Genomic DNA, 24,661 nt, shown 5'->3' with positions numbered 1-24,661 from the left:
ATGGAAAAATGTCTTGGGTGGTGGGGTCGGATTGTAAATGGCGAAAGTGTCGGAGGATGATGCGTTGTATCGGGAGGTTGGTAGGGTGGTGTGTGAGAACGAGGGGGATCCTCTTAGGGCGGTTGTGGCGGGGGCGGGGTGTGAGGGATGTGTTGCGGGAAATACGGGAGACGCGGTCAAGGGCGTTCTCGATCACTGTGGGGGGAAAGTTGCGGTCCTTAAAGAACTTGGGCATCTGGGATGTGCGGGAGTGGAATGTCTTATCGTGGGAGCAGATGCGGCGGAGGCGGAGGAATTGGGAATAGGGGATGGAATTTTTGGAGGAGGGTGGGTGGGAGGAGGTGTATTCTAGGTAGCTGTGGGAGTCGGTGGGCTTGAAATGGACATCAGTTACAAGCTGGTTGCCTGAGATGGAGACTGAGAGATCCAGGAAGGTGAGGGATGTGCTGGAGATGGCCCAGGTGAACTGAAGGTTGGGGTGGAAGGTGTTGGTGAAGTGGATGAACTGTTCGAGCTCCTCTGGGGAGCAAGAGGCGGCGCCGATACAGTCATCAATGTACCGGAGGAAGAGGTGGGGTTTGGGGCCTGTGTAGGTGCGGAAGAGGGACTGTTCCACGTAACCTACAAAGAGGCAGACATAGCTGGGGCCCATGCGGGTGCATGTTCATGTTCAAACATGTATACCTCTTTTAAAGTGAAGAATTTCATTTTAATAACCATTCCATGTTTACTTTATAATTTATTTCCTCTCTCCAAATTGCCTGATCTGCTTTGAAGTAATGTTCTCAACACCTCCACAATCATTAATGTTTCATACTGCTAGCTGACATTTAGTCCTGGATGAATAGAAGTTTATTCTAACTAAATGGTGTGAAGTCTGAAACCATTGTCATTGGACCCTGTCACAAAGTCTGTTTTACATCCAATGACACTATCCCTCTCCTCAGGTCACTGTCTGAAGCTTAGCCAGACCTTTCACAACCGTGGGGTTGTATTTTAACCTTGAGGAATCACCTCCACCTATCCATCACCAGGTTTTGCTAGCTGCGATCTCTGCAACATTGCCCACCTTCGGATCTGCCTTAGCTGATATACTGCTGGACCCTGCAGTCATGCTCTCATGTTCCCAAAGGTTGACTATTCTAATGTTCATTTGACCCTACCTCCCATCTTCCACTCTCCATAAACCTGAGTGTATCCAAAACGCTGATAAATGTAAATCAATGCATCAATACCTACTTATCCATCATCCGTCTGCTGACTTGACTGGTGACATCTTGATTTTAAAATTTTCATCCTGTTTATCAAATATCCCGGGGGATATTTGGGGCCTGGGATAGGGGTGATGACATTGATGACTGTATTGGCGCCGCCTCTTGCTCCCCAGAGGAGCTCGAACAGTTCATCCACTTCACCAACACCTTCCACCCCAACCTTCAGTTCACCTGGGCCATCTCCAGCACATCCCTCACCTTCCTGGACCTCTCAGTCTCCATCTCAGGCAACCAGCTTGTAACTGATGTCCAATTCAAGCCCACCGACTCCCACAGCTACCTAGAATACACCTCCTCCCACCCACCCTCCTGCAAAAATTCCATCCCCTATTCCCAATTCCTCCGCCTCCGCCGCATCTGCTCCCACGATAAGACATTCCACTCCCGCACATCCCAGATGTCCAAGTTGTTCAAGGACTGCAACTTTTCCCCCACAGTGATCGAGAACACCCTTGACCGCGTCTCCCGTATTTCCCGCAACACATCCCTCACACCCCGCCCCCGCCACAACCGCCCTAAGAGGATCCCCCTCGTTCTCACACACCACCCTACCAACATCCGGATACAACGCATCATGCTCTGACACTTTCGCCATTTACAATCCGACCCCACCACCCAAGACATTTTTCCATCCCCACCCCTGTCTGCTTTCCGGAGAGACCACTCTCTCCGTGACTCCCTTGTTCGCTCCACACTGACCTCCAACCCCACCACACCCGGCACCTTCCCCTGCAACCGCAGGAAATGCTACACTTGCCCCCACACCTCCTCCCTCACACCTATCCCAGGCCCCACGATGACATTCCACATTAAGCAGAGGTTCACCTGCACATCTGCCAATGTGGTATACTGCATCCACTGTACCCGGTGTGGCTTCCTCTACATTGGGGAAACTAAGCGGAGGCTTGGAGACCGCTTTGCAGAACACCTCCGCTCAGTTTGCAACAAACAACTGCACCTCCCAGTCGCAAACCATTTCCACTCCCCCTCCCATTCTCTAGATGACATGTCCATCATGGGCCTCCTGCACTGCCACAATGATGCCACTCGAAGGTTGCAGGAACAGCAACTCACATTCCGCCTGGGAACCCTGCAGCCATATGGTATCAATGTGGACTTCACCAGTTTCAAAATCTCCCCTTCCCCTACTGCATCCCTAAACCAGCCCAGTTCACCCCCTCCCCCCACTGCACCACACAACCAGCCCAGCTCTTCCCCCCCACCCACTGCATCCCAAAACCAGTCCAACCTGTCTCTGCCTCCCTAACCGGTTCTTCCTCTCACCCATCCCTTCCTCCCACCCCAAGCCGCACCCCCATCTACCTACTAACCTCATCCCACCTCCTTGACCTGTCTGTCTTCCCTGGACTGACCTATCCCCTCCCTACCTCCCCACCTATACTCTCTCCACCTATCTTCTTTACTCTCCATCTTCGGTCCACCTCACCCTCTCTCCCTATTTATTCCAGTTCCCTCTCCCCATCCCCCTCTCTGATGAAGGGTCTAGGCCCGAAACGTCAGCTTTTGTGCTCCTGAGATGCTGCTTGGCCTGCTGTGTTCATCCAGCCTCACATTTTATTATCTTGAATAAAAATCCAGTTCGCTTTAGAGCCTGCATTTAAAAAAATCTATTTAAAAAGGAATTTATTATGTGGGGATCTCTTTAGAGTATTTCTGGGAAACAAGATGAGGTGTTATGAATTTTTTTTTCATTGCATCTCATCAGGGATATATTTCGAATTTTAATTCCCAATTTTCCCCTGTGCTTCCTGGGTTTGGACCTGAAATCTTTTCGGCTCCGTGCCACAGCAGGCGAATACATTTAAACTTTTAAAAAGTACAAAAAATGTAGCAAGCTGTTAATAAATGGGTTAACAAATCTGTCAAAATGCAGTGATAAATTTGACACAATAGGATTGCGTGTTTGAAGAGCAATATTGCGTCCTGCGTAAAATTCCACTCTGGAAAGTTCCTGGAATGTATGTGCAGTACACTTAACCTTCACGGTTAATGTATCAGACAATTGTTAGTTGTCATATCAAGATGACTTACCACCATCCTTCCCCCTCCTGAGGCCGATGGCTTTTGCTGTGTTATGGTTTAAAGGCTCTGGCAGCTGACTGGTGCCTTGCTCAAGATGAGTGGCAAGCTGTTTTAGTGTGTCTGACTGAAACTGCTCCAAATTAGCTGAAAACAGTTGAACTCACAAGAATGGTGGCTGTGCACAAAGCACTTTGGTGAAGTGATTGAGAAATAAAGAGGAGTTCTGCAATGGCACAAACGCTGTAATGGGCCAATTATATGGAAGATAATTTGCAATGTCACAGCTGAGTGAAGACTGCATTTAAATGAATCGAGACACAACTTTCTGGCCCTAAACTAAAACTCAAGCCCCGGGATCCGACACGATCCCAGAATCTTTAAAACAGAAAAATCCATCCTCAAGAGTACGAGATTTTAACTCCACGCATGCTGAGAATAGTTTACATGTCCAGATGATGGCTGAAGTTACACTGGCTAGCAGCACCCATTGTTTGGCTACTATCATAGGCAAAGGCTGACCAGGTCTGTAAATCAACCCAGTCAATGTCAAATGGCTAAATCTTTTCAGGAGTCTTTGTTTAGCCAATCAAATAGCACTTAGTTTCAAATTTTGCATACACCCCAAAGCAAAGACTGGAGTCACGGAGGATGAAGACTAAAGGAAAACAAAAACATTTTAAAACTGTGCCTCTTTCTTTTAGTAATGCATTGCCCAAGTTGTAAACAAAATGAGACAATTTTCTGAGCAATCTACAATTTCAAAAATGCAATCTTACCCATGTTCTCCAAACAAAAATCTAGATTACAGACCAGAATTCTCAAGCACACTTCTATGTTCTACTAGTCTGTGCCACAGACTGTTCAAACATTGCTGCTTTGTTTTATTGTAAAATCTTTCAAATATACAGCAGTCTTTTATCTCTGTGATACTGCTTCAAATGAAAGCAAGACACATTATTCTGCCAGGTACTTAAATTATTCAATTTATAGCTAGTTTGGACAGCTGTTCTCCACACAGCACAAAAACAGACCCTTTGATCCAACTCAGCCATGCCAACCACCCATCCCAATCTGACCTAGTCTCATTTGCCAGCATCTGGCCCTTATGCTCTAAACCTTCCTTTCATAGATTCATCCTTTTACATATTGTAAATATGTACATATCTCCTCCACCACTTTCTCCGGCAGCTCATTCCAAACAAGCACTGTGTATGAAAAAGTTACCCCTCAGGTCCCTTTTAAATTTTTCACCTCTCACCTAAAACCAATGCACTCTAGTTTTGGATTCCCCCATCCTAGGGAAAAGACCTTGGCTATTCACTCTATCCATGCCCCTCATGGTTTTATAAACCTCTAAAGGTCACCCCTCAGCCTCCGACTCTACAGGCAAAAAAGCCCCAATGTATTCAGCCTCTCTTTGTAGATCAAACTCTCCATTCCCAGCAACGTTCCTGTAAATCCTTTCTGCGATCTCTCAAGTTTAACAACATCCTTCCTATAGAAGTGTGACCAGAATTGTATGCAATATTCCAAAAATGGCCTTGCCAATGTCCTGTACAGCTGCAAAATGATGTCCAAACTCCTATACTCAATGTTGAGGGTGGTTGGCTCACCGAGCTGGTTTGTGTTCCGCAGATGTTTCATTACCCTGCTGGGTAACATCATCAGTACAACCTCTGATGAAGTGTCGGTGTGTTTTTCCACCTCATTTTAAAATTTTAGAGTCTGTTGAGCTGGATTGCCTCACTTCCAGTTTTCGGAGGGTGTATATGGCGTCGAGTTCTATGTGTTTGTTGATGGCTTTCTTTGTGAAGTACCAGGCTTCAAGGAATTCCTGTGCCCATCTCCGCTTAGCCTGTCCCAGGATTGTTCCTATACTCAATGTTCTGACCAATGAAGACAAGCATACCAAATGTCTTCTTCACTACCCTGTCTACCTAGAGGTCCACGTTTAAGCAACTATGCCCCTGTACTCCTAGGAATCTTTGCTTGGCAACATACTCCAGGGCCCTACCATTAGCTGTATAAGTTATGCCTTGGTTTGCCTTATTAAAATGCAATGGCTCACATTTATCGAAATTAAACTCTATTTGTCACTGCTCAGTCCATTGAATGATCAAGGTCCCTTTGTACTCTGAGATAATCTACTTCACTATCCACTACATCATCAATTTTGATGTCATCTGCAAAGCAAGGTGACAATGAGTGATGCTACAAGGATGCACTGAAGAATCATTTGAAATGGTGCAACAGGGTAATTGGCTCTGGGGAAACCCTGATCACTGACAGACAGAAAGGGCAGGCTGCAACTAAGAAGGGATTTTGTGTCACACACCTGTGAGAGTGTGAAAATAAGAGTTGGAAAGATTGGCAGCAGTAGAATGGTCAAGGAGACAGCACATAAGGAACATGGCTACGCAAGGCTTTCATGTATTTTCTTGCATTGTCATGAGCCATTTTGGTTGCTGGCAGGCTAATGCTTGACTAGAAAAGGTGCATCACTACTTGTGTTGACTCAGTTTCTGCTGGGTATGTACCCATTACAGAGGATGGGATCTTGATCAGATGGGCCAGTGGGCCAAGGATTGGCAATTGGAGTTTAATTTCGATAAATGTGAGGTGCTACATTTTGGAAAGGCAAATCAGGGCAGGATTTATACACTTAATGGTAAGGTCCTGGGGAGTGTTGCTGAACAAAGATACCCTGGAATGCAGCTTCATAGTTCTTTGGATGTGGAGTCACAGGTAGCTAGGATAGTGAAGAAGGCATTTGGTACGCTTACCTGCATTGGTTGATGCATTGAGTATAGGAGTTGGGAGGTCATGTTGTGGCTGTGCAGGACCACTTTTGGAAAACTGTGTTCAATTCTGTTGTGAAACTAGAAAGGATTCAGAAAAGATTTATGAGGATGATGCCAGGGTTGGAGGATTTGAGCCATATGGAGAGGCTGAATAGGCTGGGGCTATTTTCCCTGGAGCATCAGAGATAGAGGGGTGACCATACAGAGGTTTATAAATTCACGAGGGGCATGGATAGGGTGAATAGTCAAGGTCTTTATGCTGGGGTTGGCGAGTCCAGAACTAGAGGGCATAGGTTTAAGGTGAGAGGGGAAAGATATAAAAGGGAGCTAAGGGGCAACATTTTCATGCAGAGGGTGGTGCATGTATGGAATGAGCTGCCAGAGGATGTGATGGAGGCGGGTTGGATTAAGGCATTTAATGGGCATCTGGATGGGTATATGAATAGAAAGTGGAAATGATGGCAAATGGGACAAGATTTATACAGGTTATCAGGTCGACATGAATGATTTGGACTGAACAGTTTATTTAAATGCTGTATATCTCCATGACTCAATGACTAACATTAAATCCTACTCCAACTGGCCACAGATCAGCTGCTGAAGTGGAAACATGCTTTCCTGGTATAAGACAACAATTCTGAATTTAAATGCGGGGAGACTTATTCTACTGGTAACTGCTATGGGACACTTGGCAGCGCTTTACACTGACAACTACAGTGGCAGAAATTCTATCTTCCAGCATTAATAACATAGTCTGTGAAGCTACTCAACTGTACCAAACCACTACAAAAACTAAAAAAACCAGACAGATCACTCAACATCAATCCATTCCCAGGAAACAACAACAGTAAACCCACTGCTGTCAACTGTGCAAAGTCCTCAGGCTTGCGTCAAAATTGGGACAGCTGTTTCACGGTCCAATCAAATAACAGCCTGATATAGTCCTACTCATTAAATCATTACCGGGGTGGTTCGGGTGTCCGGAACATTGCTTCCAAGGTGATGGGTTCAATTCCCACCATGGTGGATGGTGAAGTTTGATTTCAATTTTAAAAACAGGTGTAAAACTAGCTGGTCTAATGGCAAGCACATAACAATAGTTATTCACTGATGTTCTTTAGGAAAGAAAATCTGCCATCCTTACCTGTTCTGAACTACATGTGACTCAGATACATAGAAATGTGGTTGGCTCTTTGACCTCTGGGCAATTAGGGATAGACAATAAATGTTGGCCTATCCATGCCACTCACACCATGTGAATGATTTAAAAAATGCTGCGCTAAATGGGACAGATTTCAAGCAGATTTAGCAATTTAAAACTGAATGCCTATGAGGGGCTGTGGACCTCATCAGCAGCAGAATTGCATTGAAAAATCTGCAATCTCATGCCTCTGCAAATCCCCTACTCCATTTCCACCAAGCCCAGCTCAATGCAGAGCGCTGGAGGGCAAGCAATAGCACCATTTATGTGTACAAATGTTGTATCAAACTGGTAAAGTTACAACACCGGATGACTTGTGTGCCAGACAGTGGAAAGCAGCATACGACAGTGCTAAGCAAATGAAACAGACCCAAGCTCAGCACATGTGCCTCTGCCAGTTGTGAATGGTGGTGGACAACAAAACAATTAACTAGAGACGGAGGCTCCACATGCATCCGTCTTCAGTGATGCGGAAGCACGTCAGTGTGAAAGACAACATTGAAGTATTTGCATCCAATTTCAGCCGAAAATGCCAAGCGGTTGATTCATTTTTGCCTGGTCCCCAACTTCAAAGATGCCAGTCCTGTATGAGTTCAATACCACCATATAATGTCAAGAAAAAGCTAAAGGCACTAGATCTTGCAAAGGCTTTTATAGGTCCTGACACCATTCCAACTATAAGACTGCACCACGGTTAGCCATGCCCTTAGCCAGTACAGATACAATACTGGGATATAGCCACCAACACGCAAAACTGCTAAGGTATGTTCTACATACAAAAGGCATGACAAATCCAACCTAGCTAATTCCTGCCCAACTTGGCTTCTTCTGATCATGAGCAAAGTGAGAGAAGGAATCACTGACAGTGCTGTCATGCAGCCCTCACTCAGCAATAACATGGTCACTGGCACCCAGTTTGAGTTTTACCTGGGTCATTCAACCTCTGATCTTGTTACAGCTGTTGTTCAAAGAGCTGAACAGCAGAGGTGAGGTGAAAATGACTGCCCTTGACCTTAGGCCACATTTGATTGAGCAAGGCATTAAGTGGTCCTGGCAAAACTGAAGTCAATGTGTATCAGGGGAAAAGTCTCCACTGTTGCACCTACATCTAGCAATGGAAATAGATGGACTTGGTTGTGGAAAGTCACTCACCCTCAGTCCCAGGATATTGCTGCAGCAGTTTCTCAAGGTTTCTTTTTAATAATAAACCTCCACCGAATCACCTGTGTCATTAATGAATTATTTAATAAATTATTAGCACAGCCCACCAGCTTGTTCAAATTTGTTCTACACACTGTTCAGCTCACTCTTTGTTTTTCTTCCTCCTCCTCCCAATCTGTCAACAACAAAAAAGGCACCATTTTCCAGTCACTTCTGGCTCTGAAGCGGAGTCATATCAGAGTTGAAATGTTAACTCTGTTTCTCTCTCCACAAATATTGCCAACCCTGTTGATTTTTTATAGCATTTTTGATGCAGTACTATACAATACAATTCAATACAGGACAGGAACATATCTTTTGGCCCACTGAGCCGGCGCTGATTCTAATCCTTATTTAGACTTTCTACTTATTGTCCATGCATGGTTTCTACCCATCTGTTCACCTCCCATTCAAGATGTGCCTTACCTTGCTCACATACCTACTTCCAATACCTTCACTGGCAGTGCATTGCAGGCATCCACTACCCTCTGAGTGATAACTTTTCTCTGCACTTCTCCCTTAAACTTTCCCCCTCTAACCTTGAAGCTGTGCCCTCTTGTTGACCTTTCCACCCTGGGACAAAAAGCCTCTGACTATCCAGCTTATCTATGTCTCTTGTAATTTTTTAGGCCTCTATCAAGTTGCCCCTCAACCTCTGTCTTCCATTGAAAATAATCTCAGTTTATCTAACCTCTCCTCATAACCAAAACTCTCCACACCAGGCAACATCCTGGTAAACCTTCTCTGCGCCCTCTCCAAAGCATTCATGCCATTCTGGTACAAAAAACAAAGTTTCTGGAAAAGCTCAGCAGGTCTGATAGCATCTGTGAAGGGAAAAAAACAGAGTTGACTTTTAAGGTCTGGTGACCTTTCCTCAGGACCATGTCCTTCTGGTAGTGTGGTGACCAGAACTGCATGTAATATTCCAAATGTGCCTAACTAAAGTTTTGTACAGCCATAACATAACTTGTCCATTTTTATACTTGATGGCCCGACCAACGAAGGCAAGTGTACTGTATGCCTTCTTGACCACCTTATCCACCTGTGTTGCCACTTTCTGGCACCTGTGGACCTGTGCATCCGGGTACATCCTTTGTAGTTCACTATGTTGCCTTTATTTAAAGAAAATTGTTACTTTGTTATGCATGAAATTCACCACAAAAAGGTAAGTTCTACTCATTGATTGTTATCTAACATTTCCTCATAACCAAAACTCTCCAGACCAGGCAACATCCTGGTAAACCTTCTCTGCACCCTGCAATCATTGGATTGAGTTGTGAGTTTTCCACAGCTTCCTACCAACCTGTCTGAAATACTGTAGAACTTGAGACTTCCACAACAAAAAAGGTGACGTTTATTTAGGTCCTTGGGACAATGTAGGTACAGCTCCTTCTGCATCATCTTTCCTCAAGCAACAAAGATCTGAATGATTCATTTCCCGAGATTAAAACTTACCAGGTAGAGAGTACTGAAGTTTCATTACATTAACAATTAAAAATTCAAGCTCTGTTGTAAACGGCAGTTTTCACGTTAAGAAGGAAATTGATGGCACTGACATTGGTATCGTTTTGGTGAAGGGCTAAGTCCCAGTGTGAAAGTGATAGATTTGAGAGTTAGAAGCAAGGAGGGAGATGATGAAGAACCTTTGTTTATCACAAAGGATAAGGCAAATATGGTATGAAGAATAAGCCAGTGAAGCAGGAAATATCAGTGTATTCAACAGATTGTTGAATTTCTTGAGGGACAATTGATTAAGAGGTACAAAGAGACAGTAGGTTGGTGGAGTTCATGAGTCAAAATGGGACAGATATGTAGACCTTGATAGTATTTCCTGTTCCTTTGTGCTAGATTCATTAAAACAAATTCTATTTTTAAATTTCACATATTTTCCCTATTGTGGCCCTCATTATCCCTCCAAAACAGCACATTATTCCTGATTTAAACAGTAGGTTGCAGACAGGTCAAGGGAAATGTCGCATTCTCTGGTCTGCCTGGCTTTTGAAAACTAATTTCAGCTGATGTACTTTGATGTTGCAGCAGTAAAAAAAACTACTGACATTTCTCATACTGATGAGTATGAAAATGATTTAATGGAAAGCATTGCTTTTCATACATTTTAAAGGAGCCCAGCTTCATAGAAAAAAAAGCATTTGACTGCTTGGCAAGGCAGATGTGCTGCCACATTATAACACAGTGGTATTATGCTCTAATAACATAAGGGAAAGTTTTGAGGTAATCTCTAGCACAAACATCAATCTCTAAATGAAAGAAGAATGGGGCAAAGTATTTTTTTAAAAGTGAAGCCAGCAAAGCCAATTTTCTGAAAATGTGGGAAGGAATATTGGAAAACCAGGGGAAGGATTTCTGTCGGAAATGTAGCTTCATAAAATTAGATTTAAATATATTAAAAGCTGATGCTGCCCTTTCTTCCTTTATATTTTCAGTTCTAATGAAAGAAATTGACCTTGCATGTGCTACAGTGTTATAAAAATTACAAAAACTCAGGTATTTGTTTAGAACCTTAAATATAATAAAATGTAGGTTTACTTCCTAGGAGGTTTACCCAACAAATCCTGATTCAGCAGGAGACATTAGGACAGAAGACGGAACATTTGGTCAAAGATGCAAGTTTTATGGAACATTTTAAAAGAATGGTACATTTTAAGGCATGGTTGCCAATAGTACATACATTAAAATTTGAATGCCCAAGAACTGAAGTAAGCAGACTTTAGGTATTTTGTAAAGCCACCTCTCATTCTTCAAAGCTCTAGAAAATAGAGATGAAGACAGAAGTTGCTGGAAAAGCTCAGCAGGTCTGGCAGCATCTGTGAAGAAAAACATCAGAGTTAACGTTTCAGGTCCAGTGACCCTTCATCAGAACTCAGAATGTTCTGAGGGTGGGTCACCATACCTGAGGTGTTAACTCTGATATTTTTCTTCATGGATGCTTCCAGACCTGCTGAGCTTTTCCAGCAACTTCTGTTTTCATTCCTGATTTACAGCATCCACGGTTCTTTTGGTTTTTATCTCGAAAATTGAGGCCCAATTTGTTCAATCCAGATGGAATTTAATGTGCAGCGTTGCATTTTGGTAAAACAAACAAGGGCAGGAGTTATACAGTTAATATTAAGGCCTGGGTAGTGTTGTAGCACACAGAGACCTAGGGGTTCAGGTACATAATTCTTTGAAATTTGTGTCATGGGTAGATAGGGTGGTTAAGAAGACATTTATTACAATCGCCATCATCACTCAGACCTTTGAGTATCGGAGTTGGAATGTCAAATTGAGGTTGTTTAGGGCATTGGTGAGGGCTCTTCTTGAGTACTGTGTGCAGTTTTGGTTGTCCTGCTGTAGGAAGGATATTACTAAATGGGACAAGGTTCAGAAAAGATTTACCAGGATATTGCAGGGAATGGTTTGAGTTATAAAAATAGCTGAAGACGCTCGGACTTTTCTTACTGGAGCGTAGGAGGTTGAGGGGTGACCTTAAAGAGGCTTATAAAATCATGAGCAGCATAGACAAGCTGATTAGTAAGGGTTTTTTCCATTGGGTGGGGGAGTTCAAAACTAGGGGGAATATTTTTTAAGGTGAGAGGAAAAAGCTTTAAAAAGGACATGAGGCAACACAGAGTGGTTCGTGTGTGGAATGAACTGCCAAAGGAACTGGTGGATGGGGTTTCAGTAACAACATTTAAAAGTAATTTAGACAAGTGTATGAATAGGAAAGGTTTAGAGGGATATGCGCCAAACACCGGCAAGTGGGGCTAGTTTATTTTGGGAATGTGGTCTGCATGGACCAGTTGGAATAAAGGGTCTGTTTCCATGCTGTATGGCTCTATATCCTGGTGAGATATAGAAGATTATAGAACTGGGAAGGTAATACTATCGGGATATTTGATAAACAGGATGAAAATTTTAAAATCAAGATGTCACCAGTCAAGTCAGCAGACGGATGATGGATAAGTAGGTATTGATGCATTGATTTACATTTATCAGCGTTTTGGATACACTCAGGTTTATGGAGAGTGGAAGATGGGAGGTAGGGTCAAATGAACATTAGAATAGTCAACATTTGGGAACATGAGAGCATGACTGCAGGGTCCAGCAGTATATCAGCTAAGGCAGATCCGAAGGTGGGCAATGTTGCAGAGATCGCAGCTAGCAAAACCTGGTGATGGATAGGTGGAGGTGATTCCTCAAGGTTAAAATACAACCCCACGGTTGTGAAAGGTCTGGCTAAGCTTCAGACAGTGACCTGAGGAGAGGGATAGTGTCATTGGATGTAAAACAGACTTTGTGACAGGGTCCAATGACAATGGTTTCAGACTTCACACCATTTAGTTAGAATAAACTTCTATTCATCCAGGACTAAATGTCAGCTAGCAGTATGAAACATTAATGATTGTGGAGGTGTTGAGAACATTACTTCAAAGCAGATCAGGCAATTTGGAGAGAGGAAATAAATTATAAAGTAAACATGGAATGGTTATTAAAATGAAATTCTTCACTTTAAAAGAGGTATACATGTTTGAACATGAACATGCACCCGCATGGGCCCCAGCTATGTCTGCCTCTTTGTAGGTTACGTGGAACAGTCCCTCTTCCGCACCTACACAGGCCCCAAACCCCACCTCTTCCTCCGGTACATTGATGACTGTATCGGCGCCGCCTCTTGCTCCCCAGAGGAGCTCGAACAGTTCATCCACTTCACCAACACCTTCCACCCCAACCTTCAGTTCACCTGGGCCATCTCCAGCACATCCCTCACCTTCCTGGACCTCTCAGTCTCCATCTCAGGCAACCAGCTTGTAACTGATGTCCATTTCAAGCCCACCGACTCCCACAGCTACCTAGAATACACCTCCTCCCACCCACCCTCCTCCAAAAATTCCATCCCCTATTCCCAATTCCTCCGCCTCCGCCGCATCTGCTCCCACAATAAGACATTCCACTCCCGCACATCCCAGATGTCCAAGTTCTTTAAGGACCGCAACTTTCCCCCCACAGTGATCGAGAACGCCCTTGACCGCGTCTCCCGTATTTCCCGCAACACATCCCTCACACCCCGCCCCCGCCACAACCGCCCTAAGAGGATCCCCCTCGTTCTCACACACCACCCTACCAACCTCCCGATACAACGCATCATCCTCCGACACTTTCGCCATTTACAATCCGACCCCACCACCCAAGACATTTTTCCATCCCCACCCCTGTCTGCTTTCCGGAGAGACCACTCTCTCCATGACTCCCTTGTTCGCTCCACACTGCCCTCCAACCCCACCACACCCGGCACCTTCCCCTGCAACCGCAGGAAATGCTACACTTGCCCACACACCTCCTCCCTCACCCCTATCCCAGGCCCCAAGATGACATTCCACATTAAGCAGAGGTTCACCTGCACATCTGCCAATGTGGTATACTGCATCCACTGTACCCGGTGCGGCTTCCTCTACATTGGGGAAACCAAGCGGAGGCTTGGGGACCGCTTTGCAGAACACCTCCGCTCAGTTCGCAACAAACAACTGCACCTCCCAGTCGCAAACCATTTCCACTCCCCCTCCCATTCTCTAGATGACATGTCCATCATGGGCCTCCTGCACTGCCACAATGATGCCACCCGAAGGTTGCAGGAACAGCAACTCATATTCCGCCTGGGAACCCTGCAGCCTAATGGTATCAATGTGGACTTCACCAGTTTCAAAATCTCCCCTTCCCCTACTGCATCCATAAACCAGCCCAGTTCGTCCCCTCCCCCCACTGCACCACACAACCAGCCCAGCTCTTCCCCCCCACCCACTGCATCCCAAAACCAGTCCAACCTGTCTCTGCCTCCCTAACCGGTTCTTCCTCTCACCCATCCCTTCCTCCCACCCCAAGCCGCACCCCCATCTACCTACTAACCTCATCCCACCTCCTTGACCTGTCCGTCTTCCCTGGACTGACCTATCCCCTCCCTACTTCCCCACCTATACTCTCTCCACCTATCTTCTTTACTCTCCATCTTCGGTCCGCCTCCCCCTCTCTCCCTATTTATTCCAGTTCCCTCTCCCCATCCCCCTCTCTGATGAAGGGTCCAGGCCCGAAACGTCAGCTTTTGTGCTCCTGAGATGCTGCTTGGCCTGCTGTGTTCATCCAGTCTCACATTTTATTATCTTGGAATTCTCCAGCATCTGCAGTTCCCATTATCTCTGATTACATGTTTGAAATAGTCACCCTGGTGCTGTAATAGAGGAAAAAGGATTAGGTATATTTAAGATGCTGAGATATTGGTTACTAGAGAAGAGCTTTTCTAATTGGGTGGATTACCTCCTCATCACCAGGGGTTTTACCTGTTTTCACAATGCAAAAATGTGCAAAACGTCAAAGGGATTTTAATTTTATTCATTGCCCCGCAAACCAAATATTCAGTAAAAATACAAGAAAATGATGAATCCTCTTGGGTTTCAATGAAATGTTGTATAGGACAGTAAAAGGCAAGATTAATCAACATTTAAAAACACAGTTGAACTAGGTTGGTTCTGATTTCACAAAAAATGACACAAATAACTTCCCAGAAATGTAAGGAAACCAAGACACTATTGACAGGGCAGCACCGAAGGGTTTCTGTACTGGGAAGAAAATGGGAAAATAATGGGTTTAAAGGCTGACAAATCACCAGGGCCTGATAACCTACATCCCAGAGCACTGAAGGAAGTGGGCCTGGAAATAATGAATGCTTTGGTGATCATTTTCCAAAATTCTATAGATGCTGGAGCAGAACCTAGGCAAGAAGGGTCATAAATGTAGTTATACTATTTAAAAAGGGAAATATTAAAGCTGGGAAGTACAGACCAGTGAGCTGAACAACAGTAACAGGGAAACTGCTAGTCTGTTCTACAGGTGTGAGAACAAAACATTTGGAAAGCATTGGACAAAGCCAGCACGTGTTTGTAAATAGCAAATCATGCTTAATAAATGTACTGGAGTTCTTTAAAGATGTAACTAGTGAATAATAAGAAAAAGTCAGTGGATGTGATGTATCTGGATGTTTAGAAGGTCTTTGATAAGGTCCATCTTGAGAAGCCAGTGGACAATAGTAAAGCATATTGGATAGGGGTAATCTGCTGGCACAGATCAAGGATTTCTTGACAAAAAGGAAGCAGAAAATGTGAATAATTTTTTTTATTCTGAATGGCAGGCGATGACTAGTGGTGTTCCACTGGGAACAATGTTTGGTTCCCAGCAAATTCACAATATATAAAAATGATCTGGATGAAGGAATCAAACATAACACTTCCACTTTTACTGAAGCCACAAAAGTATATTGAATTCTGAGCAGCATGTATGGGGGACTCAGGAATTTATACAAGTTGAGTGAATGAGCAAACACATTGCAGATGCAATACAACATAGGTGAACGTGAGGTTATACACTTTGGTGGGAAAAACATAAAGAAAGCATATTAATTAAATGGTGGTATGTTGGGAAATATAGATGTACAAAAGGTGCAGGTGTCCTTGTACACGGTCAGAAATCACACAATACCATATTTCAGTCTAACAGATTTATTTGAAATCACTGTTCCTTCGTGAGATGAATCAAAGACCAAAATGCCTGCAGTGAGCCCAGTGGGACAACCAATGAACTGGAACAGTCTACAGAGCGATCTGCAATGAAGGAACCAAAGAAGAAAGAGTCGAATTGGACACTGGCAGAAGGTCACTGCCCTAGGCTTGATATATATGCTCAGGCCGTCAGGAGATGCTTCAACGGATTTCACCTGACAAAGGAGCAGCACTCCAAAAGCGTGTGATTTCAAACAAACCTGTTGGATCATAACCTGGTGTTGTGTGACTTCTAACTTTGTCCACCTCAGTCCAACACTGGCATATCCACATCTTTGTACATGAGTTAATGAAAGTGGAAAGGCAGGTACAGCAAACAATTAGGAAGGCAAAAGATATGTTGGTCTTCATTGCAAGAGGGCCCGAGTTCAGAAGTGGGGATGTCATACCGTAGTTACACAGGTCCTTGGTGATACCACACTTGGGAGCATTGTATGCAGTTTTGTTATCCTCATCTAAATAAGGATATACTTGCCATAGATGGAATGCACTAGGTACACTACACTAATCCCCAAGATGGCAAAACAGCTCGATTGAGAGAATAGTTTGACTGGGCCTGTATTCATGAGAGTTTAGAAGAATGAAAAGGTATCTGAATATAATGTATAACATTTTAACAGGGTTGGATGGGTTAGATGCAGGGAGATATTTTCATTAGTGGCAAGTCTAGAAGCAAGGTACACAGTCGCAGCATATGGGGTAGGCCATTTAAGACTGTGAGATGAGGAACAATTCTCTACCACAGAAGGCTGTGGAGGTCAAGTCACTGAATGTCCTTAAGAAAGAAATCAATACATTTTCAGATTTTAAAGGCATCAAGGGATGTGGGGAATATGATATTGGTATAAAGGATTATCGATGATCGTGTTGAATGGCGGAGCATGCTTGAAGGGCTGAATGGCCTACTCCTAGTTTGTACGCTTCTGGTTTTCCAGCACCTAAGTCCTCGTACTTGATTTTCCTCATTTCTCTCCTCTTTACATTCCTGATGCTGCACTACACAGCGGAGCTTACTCATTTATCCAGGCTTCTCAAACCATAATAACCCATTTGAAATACTTATTTACAGCAAGAGCTGGTAACTGGATGGGAAATATGGTCAATTTTATTTTTAAGTTTAAAAATCAGCAATGCAAGATCAAGCAAAGTAGCACACAGCACACAAAATGTGTCTGAAATTCCTACATTTACATTATGTATTTGAGTTCGCAAGGCTGTACATTCATACCACATAGCACAATTCATTCCAGATGAAACCTGGGCTCCCTGCTGGTTTGACTGATGAGGCCTATCCACTACAGAATGAGTCTTATGAGGCTTGGGACAGCGAGAGGGTGGTGGTGAGGAGGACAGGATGGAATGCAGATATGTAAATCACTAACCAACAGTGGTGATGTTTTTTTTTCCCCAAGTGAAACATGGGAAGTGTTGGTAAGACTGTCAAACTGTCCTACCTACTCCCAGGAACTGAGAAGGTGGCCAAGGAAGCTCATTCCACGGGAGTGCCCAGGTTGACAAGAGAGTTAGACAAAGCTGGACTTCAACCTGCAACAAACAAACAGACATGCTGTGAGCTAATCACTATCCCGTTCAAATTGCTAGGTTGTCATCACCTTTGGTGAGAGCTGGTCTCAAGGTTATTTTAACGATCTTGTTACACACACCTCTGAGGCAGCTTGGATTTGAACCTACCACTGTGTTACAAGTCTCCCAAATTTCCAAAAATACGCTTACTTCTAGTTGTTGGAGCAGGATTTTCGACCCACATCCCCAGAGCATTATCCGGTCTCCCGATTACTAGACCAGCACCAATATCAATATGCCAACACCTTGCTATCGCATAAGAAAGGCAAAGAAACTTTCAATAGATTTTCAAAAAGGCTTGGATTCAAACCAGGTGTACAAAGCCCAGTGGACCAACAGCCCATCACCTTCATTCTTAGCCACTTGATCAGAAGTATTGCTGTAATCAATTTGTTCATTTAACTTGAACCCAGAACATTTGGCCTGGAGGTAAGGAAAATACTGCTACACCACAACATCCTGACGTTATCGTTATGTCTTTTGAAGTTTGCAACATTCAGGTTAAATAACAGCTGTTAGCTCCAAGTGGAACAATCTCCTCACTTACCTGATATGTATTCCTGGAGATTTTACCATATGACCCCAAATTCCCAACCTCTGGTTATCCAACACACCAATGTACACATTGAATCATCTCCTCTGCCTCTTCTTTACTTGATTGAACACCCTGGGCTGGGTTTTCAAACGCCCATCAAGGTAAGATTCAGTACAGTTGTGCATTGAAAGTAACACTCACAGATGATGCGCTAGCCTTCCAAATGCTTCTATGACATACTGCGCTCTTCAAAGTTGGTAGGGTCAAGTGACCCTGGCAATCTCTGCTGCTTCAATTAACTACTTCAAAGAAGTGCTTGTTAAGGGACTAGAGGGGAATAGAATTAAATTTTCAAAGGTGGGAACAGGAAGAAGAATGGTCTTGGACGCATCAGTGAAGAACTGTAAGGTGCACAGCGAGGAACCATCATTCCTCCAGCTCCACACTTTATCTCTGATCCCAGTATCTGCAGTTCTTGCTATCTCTGTGCTACATCATTGATTACTGCTGATGATTTAAAATCGCGAAATAAAATAAGTTAATCAGTCAGCATTTGTGTTCATTACTTCCCTGCTTGCCCCATTTTGCAAGGCAAAGGCCAAAGACCAGAAATGGCTGCCACTTTCTCTGGAAGGAAAGGGAGATGTCCAGAGCCAGGTCCTATTGCCAGGTAATGTCTGGTGTCAATAATTTGGCACCAAATTCACTATGATCCATATTAAAGCCTTAGCATATCAAAGCAGCTTTACACTAGGAACATTGCTGTAGCGTGTTAGGACCTGGGAAAATTTCAGACGTGCCCTCCTGACCGCAGGCTGAAAATTCTTCCTCCATTTCCCATCTCTAAGTCTTTATAATTAGTAAAACTAAATCTTAAAGAAATGAGGGAACTTGTTTTTAATGTGTAACCATTTTTCTGCAGAGTTAATTTCTAGCGACTTCACATCAATCCTAGAAGGATGGAAAATCCAAAGCTATGCAGCAGTTGACTGTCAAAGAAGATTCTAGATTTAACGTCAGCAGACTTAGTTGAATGAATCGCAGTAACAAATGGGGAAGTGGATCAAATATCTTCCACACTCCTGCTCTATTTTGTGCGAACTATCAGGCAGCATCCTGATTCCTAAACACTGTCCAGTATAACCTGCAGCAAAACGTCCAGTATGGGATGACGTTTTGGGTCTGTATTTTTTTTTCAATTATCAACATGACACGGAGGTCAGCCTGAACACTGATTATTCATAGAATCCCAAAAGGCGTGGTATCAGGCCATTGCATCCACACTGAAGCTCTAAAGAGCTTCCCACCCAGACCCACCTGTAACCCTGCATTCCCATGGCCAATCCACCTAACTACACATCTTTGGACTGTGGAAGGAAACCACAGCACTCAGTGAAACCCACGCAGACATGGGGAGAATGTGCAAACTCTACACAGTCAGTCGCCTGAGGGTGGAATCAAACTCGGGTCCCTGGCGCTGTGAGGCTGCCGTGCCACCCACTGAGCCACCATGCCACACTTGATTATCACCTTTAAAAGAGGACCAATGGGCATCTGCAACTCAATTACCAGAGAACAAAATAATTGAACAAGGTAAGGATTGTCATATTTGGATATCCTGGGGAAAAGAAATGGGTTCGTTTAACAGACAGAGCGGAGTGTCTTCATTTCAGAGTGAGATTCAAGGAATAGCACACAAAAGCAGAAGAGTCCCACAGCAGGAATAGTTGTATTGATAAATAATAATTATTTAAGCACTGAGCCATCCATAAAGCCTGTTAGTAGCCCTTTTATATTGAAATTGTCTGGTCATAATGGAAGTTCTGTAAAAGCATAGGCAGCGTTTGACTGATGAAGCTGTGCCAAGCTTGAGGTAAGTCCTCTAGCAGAGAAGGGGAGAAACAGAGAGAAGAAAAATGTATTTTAATCTGAGACAAAGGTAGAGAAGTGACAGAGTTCTATCAAATCTATAGGGAGGCTGCTAGTCAGAATTCATTTTGTCTGATGTTTCACTGCTGGTGGAAGCTCCTTCACAGAGCAAGAACTGGAGTTGTTGAGCTGGCACCAGCTGATAGAATGAACTGACAGGACTACACCTTGGGAATAGCAGCTTCAGTATAGACATCAGTCATGCTGTAAAGGCTGACTGCATTGTTGCTTCATGTGACGGAGAGGACATCTGCCTACCTCCAGGCTCTTCAAATGCCCTGACCTTACAACTTTCCTTTACTTCAATTTGAAGCATGTTCCCAGAATGCCTTGTGTTTATCGTTGGAAGTGTCACTCAACCATCCCTGTGCTTGTCAATAATGCCAAGAGCTAGTTTGGTAGTAGCCTGAGATCCTTGCTACACACAAGGTTGACTGATACTCTTAAGGATAAGCAATTATAATAATCATTCATTTGTGGGTATCTCTCTAAAGGTAATGGCTGTACAGTAGTATTCTCATCTTAAGTCAGAAAGTTTGTGGATTCAAATCTCTCTGCACTGAGTTACGGATAAAATATTGGGTTGCAGTACTGAGAGAGTGCTAAACGTTGAAATGAAACATTAAACCAAGGCCCTGACCTCTTAGGCACTATTTTCACAAAAAGTACAGGAGTTATGTCCAGGTGCCTAGATTATATATAACACCCGACCAACATCATAATCACGTTTTGTACAGCAAGGTGCACAAAGAAGAATGTGACGCTGACCAGATTGTTGGCCCTTATCATATTTCAGTTTGAGCACCTGTTTGTACCGGCTGAGTTTCTTCAATTACTTGACAGTTAGTTCAAGGACTGTGGCACACTACCCTGGGAAAGGTCAGATTTTGAGATTTTATTTATCAGTTTCAGAAACCCAAACCATCCACAGTTAATTTATGAACTACTGCCTGCCCCTCTGTTCCCCAGGGAACTTTTAACCTCCTCTTCTGTTGTCTCAGCAAGCTACGCTTGGTGCCTCCAAAGACTTGTCTTTAGAGCTCTGACTGGTATCTGCAACTCCCTCAAAATTAGTCCAACTTCTTACGGTCCTGGCCCTCAACCCCATTTGCTGGATGCATTGTTGATGCTGATCCAATTCAGACATCATCCAATTTCCAGACCCTGGTCTCATCTGGGGTAACATCAATTAGAAAGAAATGTTAACTCTGTTCTTTCCATCACAGATGCTGCCAGACCTGCTGAGCTTTTCCAGCAACTTTGTTTTTGTTCCTGATTTACTGCATCCACAGTTCTTGCAGTTTTTATTGGTAAGAATGGACTTGATGAGGTCAACCTGAGCAAGACTTCCGCTTCTAAGCCCAATGCAGAGTCTTCTCGTTAAAGTGAGGATGTCATCAAGCTATTCAGGCCTGGGGAGCAAGGCAGCCAATCTCAATCTTCGCAACAAACACACACAAACAAAATCTATTGACAGCAGCTTCTAACAGAAATGTTGCTTCCTCCTCACACTCCATCCCAACAGTACCAAAGGCAAAATGGCATCTCCACCCTTGCCAGCATTAGCAAATGCAACACAGAGTGGAGATCTCAGCTGGAATTTATTTCCTCACAGAGTGCTGAATTTATGAGTGCTATAGTCCTAAGGGAACTTGAGGCAAAAATAATTAATTCACGTTATACTTGATTTCTGATGTACCACAGTGTAATTATGTTCTGAATATGTTGGAATGTGCACTGATGACAGCAGCTAACAAGACAGACTTTTTGTAACGCATCACTAAGCATGGCAAGAATCAAAATTTGCAGATTAATGCAGGGTAGAGGCTTCTTATTCCCTAATAAAGGTTGGATAGTTGCTACATCAATCAAAGCCATGCTCAACCAGCATAAAGGTGGTGTCCATTAAATCTGAAAGCTTACATTGAACAGGGCACACTGTACAATCCTCGACTCTGTCAGATTCAGTCTGCATTTGACAGCTCATAGATTATCCTTTGAAAAAAATGCAGCAGCCGATGTTTCTTAGTTGGGCAAATCCTGAATCAGCTCCTAAGCTGAGCCAAGACCAAGGGTCCTGGTGATTGAACTGGCATCACTCTGAGCTGAACACAGCTGGTCTTTGCCATCTGCAACATGGGATGGCTAACATGGCCGAATATTCGGCAAGTCCAAAACCCAACATTTTCAGAAATTTCAAATTATAAACAATCGGTTTCACTTAGAAATAATTTAGAGTTGAGCACATTCTGAAGAAAGGCTATTCCCAAATGGTTGCTTTCCCCATTGAAACCCATGTATTATTCCCCCAGTTTTCTTCTCTTGAAAGTGCAGTTGCCCCTGGGTTGTGGTTTGCAAACAACTGCTGTCTCCTGTGTACAGCTGATAATCCTTCCTGAACCATTTGAGACGGCAAGAGCCAACTGGCTATTCACTGGGGTCAGCAACATCACCACGGGCTAATCCTGTCTTTTGCCAACATTTGTGGGTCTGTGGGTTTAAGCTGGAAACTGTGAAAAGCAAACAATTGGGAATTTTTTTATCTCTCTAACCTGGGAGCACAGAGTCCAGTTGTAAAACTGTTAGTGCTTGCCTAGCTGTGAAAAGCAAACAATTGGGAATTTTTTTATCTCTCTAACCTGGGAGCACAGAGTCCAGTTGTAAAACTGTTAGTGCTTGCCTAGCTGTGAAAAGCAAACAATTGGGAATTTTTTTATCTCTCTAACCTGGGAGCACAGAGTCCAGTTGTAAAACTGTTAGTGCTTGCCTAGCTGTGAAAAGCAAACAATTGGGAATTTTTTTATCTCTCTAACCTGGGAGCACAGAGTCCAGTTGTAAAACTGTTAGTGCTTGCCTAGCTGTGAAAAGCAAACAATTGGGAATTTTTTTATCTCTCTAACCTGGGAGCACAGAGTCCAGTTGTAAAACTGTTAGTGCTTGCCTAGCTGTGAAAAGCAAACAATTGGGAATTTTTTTATCTCTCTAACCTGGGAGCACAGAGTCCAGTTGTAAAACTGTTAGTGCTTGCCTAGCTGTGAAAAGCAAACAATTGGGAATTTTTTTATCTCTCTAACCTGGGAGCACAGAGTCCAGTTGTAAAACTGTTAGTGCTTGCCTAGCTGTGAAAAGCAAACAATTGGGAATTTTTTTATCTCTCTAACCTGGGAGCACAGAGTCCAGTTGTAAAACTGTTAGTGCTTGCCTAGCTGTGAAAAGCAAACAATTGGGAATTTTTTTATCTCTCTAACCTGGGAGCACAGAGTCCAGTTGTAAAACTGTTAGTGCTTGCCTAGCTGTGAAAAGCAAACAATTGGGAATTTTTTTATCTCTCTAACCTGGGAGCACAGAGTCCAGTTGTAAAACTGTTAGTGCTTGCCTAGCTGTGAAAAGCAAACAATTGGGAATTTTTTTATCTCTCTAACCTGGGAGCACAGAGTCCAGTTGTAAAACTGTTAGTGCTTGCCTAGCTGTGAAAAGCAAACAATTGGGAATTTTTTTATCTCTCTAACCTGGGAGCACAGAGTCCAGTTGTAAAACTGTTAGTGCTTGCCTAGCTGTGAAAAGCAAACAATTGGGAATTTTTTTATCTCTCTAACCTGGGAGCACAGAGTCCAGTTGTAAAACTGTTAGTGCTTGCCTAGCTGTGAAAAGCAAACAATTGGGAATTTTTTTATCTCTCTAACCTGGGAGCACAGAGTCCAGTTGTAAAACTGTTAGTGCTTGCCTAGCTGTGAAAAGCAAACAAACATAGATCAGGGATTAAAACAGGCCTTTTTGGTCTGGAAGCCTCAGTTTCACTCTGGACCAGTCACTCAGCTAATACTTTAAATGGATTCATCCCTTTCAAGTGTACCTTTGCTCTATCTTTACGCAATTCTATTGTTATCGTGACAGTGCAAAAGCACAATTTTTTTGTTGCATGCCTATAGAGATCTTCTTACTGTGACTCGTTAATAAATAGCAAAACTCTGGTTGTTCTATGGGCCTTTACTTGTACTTCAGTCTGTCTTTTTATTTCAGTCAATAAATCTTTCTTTTCTCTACACAGATCTCATCAAATTGAAAAATGTTAGTGCTGGACAAATGAAAGTTTTCCTTCAGGCTTCCCATAGCCGGATATAGCACTCTCAAGTCATGCACAGTACAGGCTAAATAGCTCTCTCTGCACTGCTCCAATGACATATTTCAGCACCACAGTCAGAACAGCAACCGTTACTGCACCATTGTAACATTTTCCCATTTTCCACATCAGTCACAATGTCACCCTGGAATAAGACTAGAATTAAATGTTAAATTACTGGTAATTTGTGCTTTTACGCTGGCCACAGGTTTGTGTGTTGATACCTTTTGACAGTGAAATCACAATATAATTTTGTAGATGGGGCCAACACTTCTTCAAGTAAACCCCATGATCTTCCCACTCATGCAACAATGCGAGCTTCGTGAACATGGTGACTATCTTCTCCTTCTGTCTCTTGAATGATGACGTT

At 43.5% G+C, this 24,661-nt stretch overlaps 1 protein-coding gene across 3 annotated transcripts in view; it reads right to left on the bottom strand.

Moving 5' to 3' along the window:
* sema6bb (sema domain, transmembrane domain (TM), and cytoplasmic domain, (semaphorin) 6Bb) overlaps positions 1 to 24,661 on the bottom strand; it is a 513,075-nt gene that overhangs the window by 366,651 nt on the left and 121,763 nt on the right. For 2 of the 3 annotated variants that reach the window (XM_059638494.1, XM_059638495.1), the window contains exon 1: positions 17,578 to 17,724. The exons of the other annotated variant lie outside the window; for it this stretch is intronic. In XM_059638494.1, the coding sequence (XP_059494477.1) occupies positions 17,578 to 17,689 (112 nt within the window). In that variant the 5' untranslated portion in view covers positions 17,690 to 17,724. Of the gene's footprint in view, positions 1 to 17,577; positions 17,725 to 24,661 lie in introns of those variants that run through there. 3 annotated transcript variants of the gene reach the window in all.

Source organism: Stegostoma tigrinum, chromosome 30 (assembly GCF_030684315.1).
Source record: "Stegostoma tigrinum isolate sSteTig4 chromosome 30, sSteTig4.hap1, whole genome shotgun sequence".
NCBI lineage: Eukaryota > Metazoa > Chordata > Chondrichthyes > Orectolobiformes > Stegostomatidae > Stegostoma > Stegostoma tigrinum.
This window is presented reverse-complemented; position numbering and strand designations above follow the sequence as displayed.